This window comes from Zea mays, chromosome 6, assembly GCF_902167145.1.
Source record: "Zea mays cultivar B73 chromosome 6, Zm-B73-REFERENCE-NAM-5.0, whole genome shotgun sequence".
NCBI lineage: Eukaryota > Viridiplantae > Streptophyta > Magnoliopsida > Poales > Poaceae > Zea > Zea mays.
Window position 1 is genome coordinate 64569786 of NC_050101.1, and position 11982 is coordinate 64581767.

Below are 11982 nucleotides of genomic sequence, written 5' to 3' on the forward strand. Positions count from 1 at the left end.
CTAGAATTATTTTAATACTAAAATCATTTTCTATATTAATTCTGAATATTTCTAATAATTTTGGACTGTGCACACAATTACCATAGAGGACAGGGTCTAGTTCACAAAGTTCTGGGTTTGTTTGTAATGAAATATGAACTACACAGGACTGCGGGTTAATTACGGAAAACCCCGAGGACTCATAATGCAAAAACACCACGCAGCTACAACGTGCTCGGTTCTGGGCCATCTGTTTTAGGATCTAAGGCCCAGATTAGATGAACTACCCCGGTGAACCGGTACGCGGCACATGCCCTTGGATCCAAAATTAGCGGCCCAGATATGCACCCCCAATCGCTACGCATGTGGCCCAATCTCGGTCGTTCAGACCGAGATCAACGACCGGGTTTCGCATTCAATCCCGACAGACGAAGACGGCGGAGCGTGTGACTCCCTGCGGCCGAGGCCATCACCGGCGCCAAGCCCTTCGACCAACCCAAGCCCGAACACAAGCGTGCATTAGCGTATATGGTGACGGCGATCTAGGCTTACCTAGCAGGACAGTCAACACTTGCGGCGGCGCTGCGACATTGCCGGTCCACGGAAGGGAATGGAGTCGCGACGGAGCTTCGAATCTGGCGAGAAATTCCCCCGCGCAGAACGCCAATCAACTGAGGCGAGCACCCAATCGTACCCAGCATGGCCCGGCGATGCTCCGCACAGAGGATTTGGTTCCTTGGTGGGGGCTGGTGGTCAACCGACGTTCAACCGCGGCGGAAATCCTTCAACTCTACGATGGCTCGCTCGTGGTTCCTCTCGTTGGTTAACAGCAGAATAGGAGAAGAGAAGCGCACGACTTTATGGGTGAGATTTAATGGTCGAGTTGGCCGGTCCGGAGGTCAGGCGGGATCTACGGCGAAGTCGTCGGGAGATGGCACCAGCAGGAGTTTCGCAGGTCACGGCCATGCACGGTAGTGGGGATGAATTGGCGCGGGTCTCGTGGCGAGCCCGACGGGAACGTTGACCACGCGAGGAAGACGGGCGAGCTTGCGAGACCAAAACTGCGAAGGATCCCGACAGACCGCAGAGAAATCGCTACGTCGGTTGCGGTGGAGAAGAATATCCTGACGACGGGGCCCACTGGCCAGGGCGAGTGAGACATGCGCGGTGCCTGCTGGGTAAGTGGCCGCGCAGGGTAAAAGGTGAATGGGCCGAAATGGACAAAGTCGGCCCAGGCACATAGTTTTTCTTTTCTTTTTCTTATTTGAATTTCCTTTTCTCTTTTCTTTTCACTTTTATATCTCCATTTTGATTTCAAAATTATTTGTGAACTTCATGCCTGAGTTAAATGCCTACATTCAAATATTAGTAGGAACATAATATATTTATTCACATATTTATTTTCTCTACTTTGTATAGTATTTTCTCTTTTGCTTTATATATATATATATATATTATTCCCAATTTCCTTAAGTGCACCTTTGATTTAGATTTAAATTCCCATCTCATTCTCTTTTGATTTACAAATTTAAAATCCAAATCCACGATAAAGTTTAGGAATTCACATTTTATTACATACTCAAAATTAATTATGAAGTCATAGGTATGTATTTATTTTAATTGATTTAATGTTTGAAATATGAAACACGCTCATATTATTCCTTTCTTTTAAGAAAAAAATAACATTTTGAATGTGAGATGAGAAATAATAGTCACTTCAAAATTAGATATTCATGTAAATAAATACTTATGGTGCATCATTTAGTGATATGCTTAATCATTTAGTTGAATAGAAAACTTTAATATTTCTTCTTTTCTAAAATGGTTCTTGGTTTTCCAAAATTCAGTTCTCAATATGCAACCCTCAAGTATAGTTTGAGATATCAGAGTTTACTATTTCATTCCTTCATGTATTTATTTTATTATTATTAAAAAAAATCTTATACAGAATTTGGGCCTTACATAACTCGTCCAAAGAACAAAGGTGGTCTTGGTGTTCTCAACTTGAAGATTCAGAACACATCTCTGCTTCTTAAGTTCTTGCATAAGTTCTAAGGCAAGCATGACATCCCCTGGGTTGATCTCGTCTGGAATTCATATTGTGCCTCAGGTCGGGTCCCTCATGCTTCTCAAGTGAAAAGGTTCCTTCTGGTGGAAAGACGTTATAAGATTGGTTGATTATTATAGAGGTCACTCTATGACCTAGGTTGGTGATGGTAGGACCATCCTCCTGTGGCATGATGTTTGGAACAATTTCACCCTCAAATTGTCATTCCCCAACCTCTTCTCTTTTGTCAGGAGACAAAGCTGCTCTATTCAGCATTTTCTTGGGAATGTCTTTGGAAGACAATTTTTACACTCCCCTCTCCCCTCAGGCTACTCAACTGCGGGATTATTGATCAAATGCAAACTACTAGAGCTAGCAAGGACATATAGATTTATCCATAGGAAATGATTGTTTTAGCTCCTCCAAGTTTTACGAGCTAACTTTCAAATCCATCCACCCCCAGCTCTTTTCAACTGGATCTAGCGATCCAAGGTATGTAAGAAAGTTAAAGTTTTCGTATGGATGGTTTTCTAGGATAGAATCAACTCAAAAACATCTTAAGAAGAAAAGGCTTTCTGAATGAGGGTAGCGATCTCAGTTGTGTTCTTTGCGGTCAAGGCTATGAAAAAACAACTTACCACCTTTTTGATTGCCCCTTCAGTTCAGAATGCTAGAATTACGTTGTAATTTATTGGTGCCATGACTTGGATTTTTTTTTCTCTATGATCGAGGCTGCAAGGGGTGCGTTTGGGTACAACTTCATGGATTTTTTGGCAATGGTAGTTTGCTGCATTTGGAAGCATAGGAATGACTTCATCTTCAGGAACATTGTCCATTTTTTTCTCTCTTGGAAGGGCAGCTTCAATGACATGTTGAAGTTACAAATGCTTACATCTAATAGAGTTCGGAGGCTTAGGATGTCTTCGTGGCTAAATTCTCGATAGCCGGTTGTTTGTTTTTTCTTCTCTTGGTCCTATTCTTGTTCCCTTCTTTTAAAAAAACATAGTGGCCATGACAAAAGAGCCTAATAAGAAATATATATTCATTCCATTCCATTCATTCAGTTGGAAATACATGGCTTTTGTTCTGTCTGCAATGGGAACAGCTCTCTGCAACACACCTCGATCATGTCACGAGGCTAACCTACTAACCCCACGGTTAAGTACACCTCATACCACTTGTGTTCTGTAAGGTAGTGTTTGGTTGAGGAGTTAAGTAGAACGGAGCCGTTCCATCCCTGATTCTAGGAACGGAGCCGCTCTGTTCTGTGTTTGGTAATCTGGAACGGAGCGACTTAATTGTGTGTTTGGTTGCAGAGTGAACGGAACGGAGTGTGACTGTGAGAGTGGGATGGGAACGGAGCGGCTCCGTCCGGTTGATTTTTTGGAGCGAAATGGTTCCGGATCTGAGGAGAATATTCCCTAATTGGAGTCATTCCATTCTAGTTACTTTGTAACCAAACAGCAACAAAACTGAGACAGAACGACTCCGTTCTACTTGGCTCTTCAACCAAACACTACCTAAACGAGCTGAACGTCACCAAACTCAACTGCAACACCGAGTACCATGCCATGCCACCACAAAATGCAGACACCTCCAAAAACTTGTCACTACAGGTGAGCAATTTTAACCAGCACAAACTCTCCAAGAATCCCACAGCAGCACAGACGGTATGCAGCTTCTTTCTTCAGCTCAACCAGGGAACACACACATTGGCATCCCTCTCTCCCTCTATATCTGAATGGAAGCTCACACAAAGTAGCCCAGAGTAACCAAACCAGCCCCCACCTAACATGCACCAGATCGCCTTTTGATTCATGGGTTTCACAGGGCACCGCATTTTGCTCATAGGCCTTGCATATATACATGGGGATTTCATGCCACACTTTACAGTGCTGCATAGCCATACATGCATCGATCCCTAGCTCTTTGCTTGCCGCGGATTTCTCCTGCTCATACAACACAAGCCATGAGGGGTTTCCAGCTGCTACTCATCATAGTGGCATTGCTTGCCGGGGAGTTGCACTGCGCAAGAGCAGCATCAGCAGCAGATGCACCGGAGGCTGCACCACAGTCCCCCGAAGCACCAACAGCAGATGAGCAAACGCCACCGCAGGCGCCTGGGCCAACATCACCACCTCCACCTCCACGACGTCGGGGATCACCACATCGACGGCCACCAGCACCGACGGATCAGCAGGATCCAGCACCGCCAAGGTTGGTCGTGCCACCACAGGAACCTCCTGCACCGGCACCACCTGGAATGACGATCAACCGCACTACGGGCTGTACTACACTCCTTGTACTTGGAGACTCAACCGTGGACCCTGGAAACAACAACCATCTGCCCACCACAGCCAGGGCAAATTTCTTGCCCTACGGCTTGAACTTCTACGGTCGCAGGCCGACTGGCCGATTCACCAATGGCCGGTTAGCCACAGATATGTTAGGTAACCCCTTGCTTGTTCTGTTTCTACAGCATATATGGACTGAGAGCTCCCAACGTTTAGGATACTTAACTGAGAGCTTTGGTGTCATGCAGCTGAGAAACTAGGCATATCCAGGATTATTCCAGGTTTCTTTGACCCAAATCTGAGGCTGGCCCAGCTCAGGAGGGGTGTGAGCTTTGCATCAGGCGGCTCCGGATATGACGACAGCACTGCCAACAGAATAGTATGTCATCTTAACAGAACTATAAATATCAATAATGCTACATGATTAAAACAAAACAAACATATAGTTGTTTCTTTGTGGTAAAGCTATGGTAGGATTGATGAAGATCAAACTCAGATTGAGCTCTCTTTATTAGGTTACTAACCACCTAAGCTTCCTACTTATATAGAATGTGGTGTCATTCTCTGAACAAGTGCACAACCTCTTCCGTTACAAGCTACTTATCCGAACACTGCTTGGACCAAGAAGAGCAGAGCGACTTGTTAACAGGGCTGCCTTTGTGATAAGCACTGGTACAAACGATTTGCTTTCAGTCTACCTTGCATCGAATCGGTCGAATGCAATTAGTATGGAACTGTATGAGAATCACCTGACAGCACATGTCGCTAATTATACCCAGGTACTACACATTTCCATTGTCAAACTAGCATTCGGCATGTCTGTTATCTCTCTGTAATGACGACTTGTAGCCCATACCATATGTCTCAGGCCATGATAATGCTTGGAGGAAGGAGATTTATTTTTGTTGGACTGCCCCCGATGGGTTGCTTGCCGATTGCCCGGACTTTAGTGGGCACAGGATCGGACAGATGCGACGAGACGTTAAATCAGCTTGCCAATTCGTTCAACTCAAAGCTGATTCAGCTGTTGAATTTCATAAATTTTCAGCACCAGATACGGACTTCATACATAGACACATATACTACCATACATGATGCAACGGTGGATCCTAGTACCTTTGGTATATATGCAGCATTTCTCTTTCTTGTATAGGCAACAGCAAGTGCATAGTTTTATGTCCTGGCTAATCGATTGCTTGTGTTTTGGGAATGGTAGGCCTAACTGAAGTGTCAAGAGGGTGCTGCGGATCGGGGGTGATCGAAGTTGGGCAAACATGCCGAGGGCGAAGAACATGTGGAGACCCTAGCAAGTACCTGTACTGGGATGCTGTCCATCCAACGGAAAGGACGAACCAAGTCATCGCGAATATGATGATGGATTCCATTGGAGAACTCTACAGCTAGGCTCAAGTATGAAGGGAAGGCTAGTTGTATCAGAGTCATGTGTATCCAAATGTACTAGAGCTAATATACACATATGGTCTAGTTTGAACTGGAAGAGAGGTACGCTAGAGTGAACTGTGTCCAAGGCATGAGAAGTGTGAGACCATGAGAGATTCGCTCCAGTGTCAAATTGCTGAGTGGCGTCAACCGATTAGTGGGGTAAGTGATGTCGATCTTGTTAGGAATGCGCATTGGTATGGTAATATACAGAATTGAACCAGAGACCACCTCTTGTTTTTCATGAGATGTCAGGAAAGCAGTGTAGATTGAGGCCAGTATACAGTTGGGGTTCTTCATGGCCCAAAAGAAGAAAATATATTACTTTTTTAAAAAAAATATATGCAACCAAACCACTACTGCACTTAAATATCATCCATTCCATGATAAGGATCAGGGGATGTCACCTAGACTAGACCTAGATGGGAATCAACATGAATGTGGGAGGGGTTGAAGAGCATGAGGGAGGGCAACTGGCTAGATAGAATCCATACCGTACAACCGGTAGAAGGGAACGGCTTGGCTTCTTCCTGGTCCCAGGGGAACACGCCATAGGTCAGTCAAGTAGATGCAGTGTAAAATTTATGCCGATTTCCTGAACAACCACCGTCAGTCTAAGGATCGCAAATCTGCAAACAAAAGGGAAAAAAGAGAGTCGACCATAACCATATAGCAAGAATTATTATAACACAAGTAAACTTACAGGCTATTCGCTTGGCTTTAATATGTACTGACTTCTATAATGTTTTGCCTTTTTGAATTACAGCTGTATCAGTCTTAAGCTGAAGCGAACAGCCTATTCACTAGAAACACCTTTGGAATACGCCTCCAAATCACTAACACTTCCAACTTTCAAACAGAAACACCTTCGAACTTCCAGAATTACTATAAACCTCCATTCACTAGAAACACTTCCACGTTAGTTTCCAGTGAGTGATTCGGTCTAGTTTGAAATAATCAAAATACTCTGAAATATGTTTTTATTTATAAGATTTTTTAAGGTTTCTAAGAGAATCTAGATTTTAATCTACCAAAACTACAGGTCAAAAAGGATTAACAACACACACACACACCCAACCCAACGTGAGAGGGAAAAAAGTAGTAGCATTAGGATAGACTTCGGCGTCGCGGAACAGAAAGCATCAGTCAGACAGAACACCTAATGCTGATGTACATAATTTGACGTGCTTCTTTAGGATGGTCTTAAAACTAACCGTCCCAATCGCCAGCCTTCCAGGATAATAATAATAATAAATAACTAGATAGAAGCCTAAACGCTACCGCCCTCCTTTAGCTGGAAATACATATCCGCAGCACGACTTGGCCCAACAGATGGCAATGCAATATCGCTTCAGCTCACTCCTCTTCATCCACATCCACCAGCTCGTACTCCACCAGTGACATGTTGTTGTCTTCATTCACCTTGAAAACAGAAGAATCAGTCACCTCAATCCGGCCCCACTTGTCCACCGCCAGTCTCATGGTGCCCTTGAACATATCAATCTTGGCATTGCGGAAGATCACTGTTGTATCTGGCTTCAAAAGGTCAACTGTCCACAATCACCCGCCAAAAAAAACATGGTTAATCGTAACCAACTAACCAAAAATGATAGCTATCACAAACCTAATAAGAAAAACATAAACATAAGCGATGTTTCATAGATTCCATGCAGGTATGTGATAGAGAAATCACCATGATTAGTGCAATCTGTAATTAATTAATTAATTAATTAATTAATTAATCTAAATTACACAATGTCATGTGTACATTGGATTGATGCTAGAGGTACAATTAATTAATCCCACATGGACATCAGAAAGAATAATAACAGAGCCTGATAGAATATGAGCTACGATATTGGATTGATGCTAGAGGTACAAGAGGTGTACAATATATAGGCAAGAATCATCTAAGGCTTATAGAAAGCACACAATCAATGGATATCCTTGCCTAATCTATGATTAACTACCATGAACAAGGCACATATGGCAGGTACAATCAGCCTAATTACATAGTCTAACACCCTTCGGGTCCCAACTCTAGCCACTACAGATGTAGAATAGTGAAGATGGCAAGCCTTTGGTGAAGATATCAGCAAACTAAGAAGTCATCAGACGTGTAGAACACGGGCGTGGGCGTCTCCAACGGCAACCTTGGCATGCACGAAGTGGAGATCAATCTCAATGTGATTGGTACGTTGATGTTGAACCAGGTTGGTGGACAAGTAAAAGTAGACAAGAGTATTATGGCTCAGAGAGGAATATAGCTCCATCAACAACTGGTGAAGCTATTAGCTAACTGGCCTCGACAACATCATTGGCAACAATCTGATACTTGGCTCCACCACTAGAGCAGGGACGACCAGGAGACCAGATTGTCACCCAAATAAAAACTGCAATACCAGAGGTGGACCGACGAGTATCAAGATAGTCGACTCAGTCAGCATCAGTGTAGACAATCAAATTTGAAGCCGAGGAGCACCAAAGAAGAACATCGTGATCAAGAGTCCCCTGGAGATAACGTAAAATGCGCCTAACTGCAGTCAAGTAAGGCTCTCACGGTGAATGCATGTAAAGACAAACCTGCTGATCTACATAAGAGATACCAGGTCTGGTGAAGGTGGGATACTGTAGAGCACCGACTAGGCTGCGATATGCAGTGACGTCAGCATCTATTCCAAGCAGAAATCTTGACCTGAGCATCAATTAGAATGGAGACCAACTTACAATCAACCATGCCCGCGTGTCTAATAATGTCCTGGGCATAGGAACATTGAGACAATAGCAGACCTCTAGATTGACGCCAAACAGATATTCCCAAAAAAGTGATGCAGCTCTCCCAGGTCCATCAAAAATTCTTACTGCAATGCTAGTATGCATGCTTTGAACCATCAGGACCTGTAGCCTGGAGCCTTGTCTGTTGGCATGCTTTGTACGATCTTACAAATCTATTCATGACTAAAAGAATATATTAAGCTATCAAGACCATCAGAGGGCTGAATCAGTTTTTCAAGGTCAAAGAGCATTTGTGGGTCATCAGATTTACCCACTCTTTTTAATGATCAAACACTGCAAGACCCTACTCATAAGCCAGCGAGGTAATATTATTATGGTGATATCTGTTAGTAGCAGAGTCATGGAAGAACTTAGTACATTATCCCCAAGTTTAACCCATTTATCACTATATCTTTGCCGCCAAAAACCATTTTTGTATTTCAGCAACCTGGCGATTTGTTGTTTGATAGTCCTCCTCATGTTTCTTTCCTACAGGAAAAGAGTTTCTTTGTTCTTCTGGCAAATCCAAAACTTCCACCACCTCATTACAGTTCCAAATCAAATAATTAAGCCTTGAAATAATTTTACTCCATCTTTTGAGAGCACTTCTGACATTTTTGAATTTCGCCACAATGATAGCAGGGCTAGAAGTAGCTCTCACCTCCCTGCTCCAAGGTGACTGAACCACATCAAGAAAACCTCGATGTGCAATCCAGTAGTTCTCGAATCTGAAAATTATTGCTTCAGGTATTTTTGTACCTATTTGCACCGCAAGGAATATGATCAGAAGTCTTAGCCAGAGGTACCAGCAGAGTATTGGGAAAAAAAGGTTGTGGTGAAACACCAGTCATGTTGTACTAGCAACAGATTAGGCTGCATATTGCTCCAGGTGAAATCAATAATCCCCAGGTTGCTGATGATATACTATTAAAGATGTTCATTTCATTTAGATTCCATTTCGGCCAATTCCTATCCTCAACTAATCTATAGAAATTGAAATCACCAGTAATCATCCAATCCTCATCAGGGGAGATGTCTAGATCATTAAGCCACTAAACAAAAAAGACCATTTCTTCTCCGTGACAGGGACCGTAAACTGTTGTGAGCTTCCAACTGTCAGCATTGTGCTTTGAGGTAAACTCAATAGTAATAGCAAAGCTTTTGAGTTCAATAACAGAACCCAAGAAAATACTTTCATTCCAGCTAACCAAAATACCTCCTGAATCCCGGCGAGAAGGCTTGAACACAAATTTATTGAAACGTTTAGAAGCAATTTTCTTCAAATGAGCAGCACAGCCGGCACTAAAATCTTCCAATTTGATTTCCTTAATGCAGAAGATAACACAATAAACCAAATCAAAGCCACGACAAAAGATGAATGAGGTGTCAAACTTAGCTTCAATGAACCCCAGATACAGCAATGAGGCAAACCAGCTATACCAAACACGAGGAGCTGCTTGAGTCCATAGAGGGACTTGTTGAGACAACAAACCAGGTGAGGCTGAACGGGGTCAACAAACCTTGTAGACTTGCTGCAGTAGACGTCTCAGACAAAGTGCCATGGAGGAAGGCGTTCTTGATGTCGAGCTGATGAACTAGTCAATCGCGCGAGAGGCTAGTGTGAGAACGGTGCAGATAGTCGCCGCCTTCACAACCGGGCTAAAGGTCTCGTCGTAGTCAGCGCTAGGACACTGCGTGAACCCGCAGAGAACCCAACGTGCCTTGTAACGCTCGAATATATCGTCGGCATGGAGCTTATGTTTGAAGATCCACTTGTCGATGATGACGTTCAAGCCAGGACGACAAGGCAAAAGGTCCCAAGTGTAATTGGACAGCAGCACCTCGTACTCCTCCATCACGCGCCACCAATTGGGGACGACGAACGGGGTGCGGCAAGAGAACGAAACGGGAGAGACAACTGTTGACGAAGCAGCCATGAACTGAGCTGGCTGACGAAAGCCCAGCTTCTCCCGTGTGATTATGCGGTGATGATTCACCACAGGGGGGAACAAGAGCAGCCCCCTATGGCAGTGCACAGGGTGGAGACGAGGGTGAAACGTGTTCTGCAGCGACGAAGCGACAGACGCCAGCCACGGCCGCCGATTGTAGACCAGCAGCGGTCGAGGGTCAAGGGCAACGGGGCTGGCTGGAGATGGCCGAGGCGCGGGCATCGTGAAGGAGCTGGTGAAGGCTGTAGCCAGCTGGGGCAATGCAGAGCAGGTTGGCCAGCCAGCACCAAGGCTTGGCGCGACCGGCAACCCCAGCAGGGGGGCCGCGGACGCAGCAGGGACGAAGGAGGTGCCGTCAAAACAGTAGGAGCACACGCAACATAATGGGGCGTGGTAAGCAGATGAATCAAATCAAAACAGGCAGAGACTATGATATACATGTAGTCTATATGCAATGTAGGAGCCAGGTAGTCGTTGTTCATTGTGTATTAACTATGAATAAAAAGCACTAATCAGTCGCAGTTATACACATGAAGAAGCACACCCGGTCGTAAGGCCAGCGCCAGATCTTCAATCGTACAACATGTGTTATCTAATCCGACTAGATATTAATGGATAGCAGATCAGTTTGTCGATGAACCGGAAGCGCGAGAGATCGATTAGCGAGAGAAAAAGGGTAAGGGGGAGTAAGCGGACAGCAAGCAGCATACCCTGTTCGTTGCGGGCGGTGACGAGGACGGTGCCGGTGCTGTCTCCGACGAGGCACTCGGCGACGCGGGTGCGGCCGAGGTGCGTGGAGGGCTTGTCGAGGACGGTGCGGACGGCAATGACGCGGGCTGTGAGAGTGTGACCGTGTGTCTGGGGGCGAAGCTGGTCGACGGTGGTGAAGACGGGCTTGCGCAGGGGCTTGGCGGCGTCGGCGGAGCCTGGGGCGGGGCCGCGGCGGACGTAGCCGGTGCCCGAGGGCATGGCGCCGCGGCCTCGGAAGGGACGCCTGGGAGCCGTCGACATCGGCGATCCTCACCCCAAAACCCTAGCGGCGGCGGCGGTGGGGTCTGGGGTGGGGTTGCAGCCGATTCGAGAAGACAAGTTATTGCGACTTTGCGAGATGGCAACTGCCAGGTGGGATGGGGAGAGACCGATGTTTACCAAGACACAGACACGGGGGAGCCCGACGGAGTCAGAATCTGGGAGAGAGAAAGGGACGAGGAAGGCGAAGGGTCGAAGACGATACGCCTCACGCCTAGGCATGTGAGCTCATGAGCTGGCTGGGTCCAAACGGTTAGAGTGGACGGAGGCTGGTGAGTGTTACAAAATATAGTGTACATATGATCAACCCATGACAGTTCTCTTCCAAGGAATATGGGCCTGTTTGGTTCAGTTTTTTTCTGACCAGCTTTTCTGAAAATCTAGCTGTGGAGAGAATCTGGTTGTAGGAAGAATCTAAGTATCATTACGATTACGTGTGGAGGAAGATAAAAATATTCATAGGGCTCAG

At 45.4% G+C, this 11982-nt stretch overlaps 2 protein-coding genes across 2 annotated transcripts; one reads left to right on the plus strand and one right to left on the minus strand.

The window, feature by feature from the left end:
- Positions 1–3816: 3816 nt before the first annotated feature.
- Positions 3817–5983, plus strand: LOC100277154 (uncharacterized). Its single transcript, NM_001150804.2, has 5 exons — positions 3817–4476; positions 4569–4699; positions 4869–5099; positions 5189–5441; positions 5537–5983. The coding sequence occupies exons 1-5, from the start codon at positions 3936–3938 to the stop codon at positions 5722–5724; spliced, it is 1344 nt and encodes a 447-aa protein (NP_001144276.2). The 5' UTR covers positions 3817–3935; the 3' UTR covers positions 5725–5983.
- Positions 5984–6844: 861 nt separating this feature from the next.
- Positions 6845–11770, minus strand: LOC100283737 (OB-fold nucleic acid binding domain containing protein). The gene is made up of 2 exons (NM_001156636.3): positions 11195–11770; positions 6845–7310 (listed from the first exon to the last, which is right to left on the minus strand). Exons 1-2 carry the CDS (start codon positions 11493–11495, stop codon positions 7117–7119), a joined length of 495 nt encoding a protein of 164 aa, NP_001150108.1. The 5' UTR covers positions 11496–11770; the 3' UTR covers positions 6845–7116.
- Between the last annotated feature and the right edge of the window lie 212 nt (positions 11771–11982).